At 43.3% G+C, this 1223-nt stretch overlaps 1 pseudogene across 1 annotated transcript; it reads right to left on the bottom strand.

Annotated features, from left to right (window-relative positions):
* Positions 1 to 400: 400 nt before the first annotated feature.
* TEOVI_000724200:pseudogene lies at positions 401 to 1084 on the bottom strand (annotated as a pseudogene). The gene has a single exon. A coding segment is annotated over exon 1 (684 nt).
* Positions 1085 to 1223: the final 139 nt, after the last annotated feature.

Genomic DNA, 1223 nt, shown 5'->3' with positions numbered 1-1223 from the left:
ATTCTGAAATGTTACAAAACTCACAGAAGCAAAATCCATCATAGTCAATTTCTTATTGAAGAGAAAACTGGAATCTTTGCACTTTTTTCTTCCCATTTGAAGCTATCTTTTCAGTATTTTTGTTCTTTCCCTGCACATTTCTCCTCTTTTTTCCGATCATTTCTTCCTGTTTATTGGTTTTCTTTTTCTACTTCCTTCTTGCCTTCTTCACCCAATGTGAAATTTTTGCCAGCATGCTTACTTTCGTCATAAGTGCACCCATTCTTGTTTCCACATTCAGTTTATTTGTCTTTTGCTTTATTGCATTCTTCTTCATTTGTCTCGTATTTTTGTTTTCCCTGAGTGTCCTTGTTGCATTTTGCGTTTACTTTTTCAATTGTAACTGTAGTGTTTTCGTCAGTTCTTGGAGGTGAAAACTATTTCTTCTTTCCCTAAGTTTCCCGTCACGGGCCAGTGGTTCTCTGTAATTATTTATTTTTTTTCTGATTTGCTCTAGTTGTTCTTTTGTTACCTTTAGTGCCTTGTCGTTGCCTCCAGGGTTCAGGATATTTTAGTTGGTGTAGATGTCAGTGAAAGTTTGTTCGGTGGGATCTTTGAGTTTTAGGAGATTATCTATTGCGGTGCTCGCGTGGCTCCACTTTGTTGATATGGATGTTAGCTGTTGTGCCGCCTGGTTTAGCACTGGCGCGTTCGTTAGTGATGTTGATGTACCAGTCCATGGATTCCCTGTTAATTGGGTCGTGCTGAACTGCAGGAGGTCTACGGCCCATTTGATTCCGGCACTCATCCAGTTAACGTTGATATAGCCGCTATTTCTGTCCGTTTGTGTGAGTAAGCAGTCAGTGCCCGTGCCTGTTGCCTCTGTTACTTGTCCCCCCGTCCACTTGGTTGTTATGTCGGATGGCTTGACTTCGGCTGCCGCTGGTTCTGCTGCTGCTCCTACTGGCGCGCTTTCTTCGGTTATGCAACCTATTATCTCTGTTTCTAGGGCCTGTTTGTTGGTCGTTTCGTCCTTCTCAAGGCAGTATTTGCCGCTGCCTCCGGTTTTGGTTGTTGCGTAGAAAATAGCTGCTGCTTCGTCTATTGCTCCTGCTTCCTGTACCGAAAGTGACCCGCCAGTGGTGCTGCTTCTGCTAGGGTCTGATACTTGTGTTTTAACACTTTTTCCTCATGCTTTAGCAGCCTTATTAAAGTTAGTGTCGCAACGTCCGGCACTTTTCGCT

The sequence above is a fragment of the Trypanosoma equiperdum genome, assembly GCF_001457755.1.
Source record: "Trypanosoma equiperdum strain OVI genome assembly, contig: ctg_2026, whole genome shotgun sequence".
Lineage (NCBI taxonomy): Eukaryota > Euglenozoa > Kinetoplastea > Trypanosomatida > Trypanosomatidae > Trypanosoma > Trypanosoma equiperdum.
The sequence above is the reverse complement of the archived record's forward strand: the minus strand, read 5'-3'. Positions and strand labels throughout refer to the sequence as shown.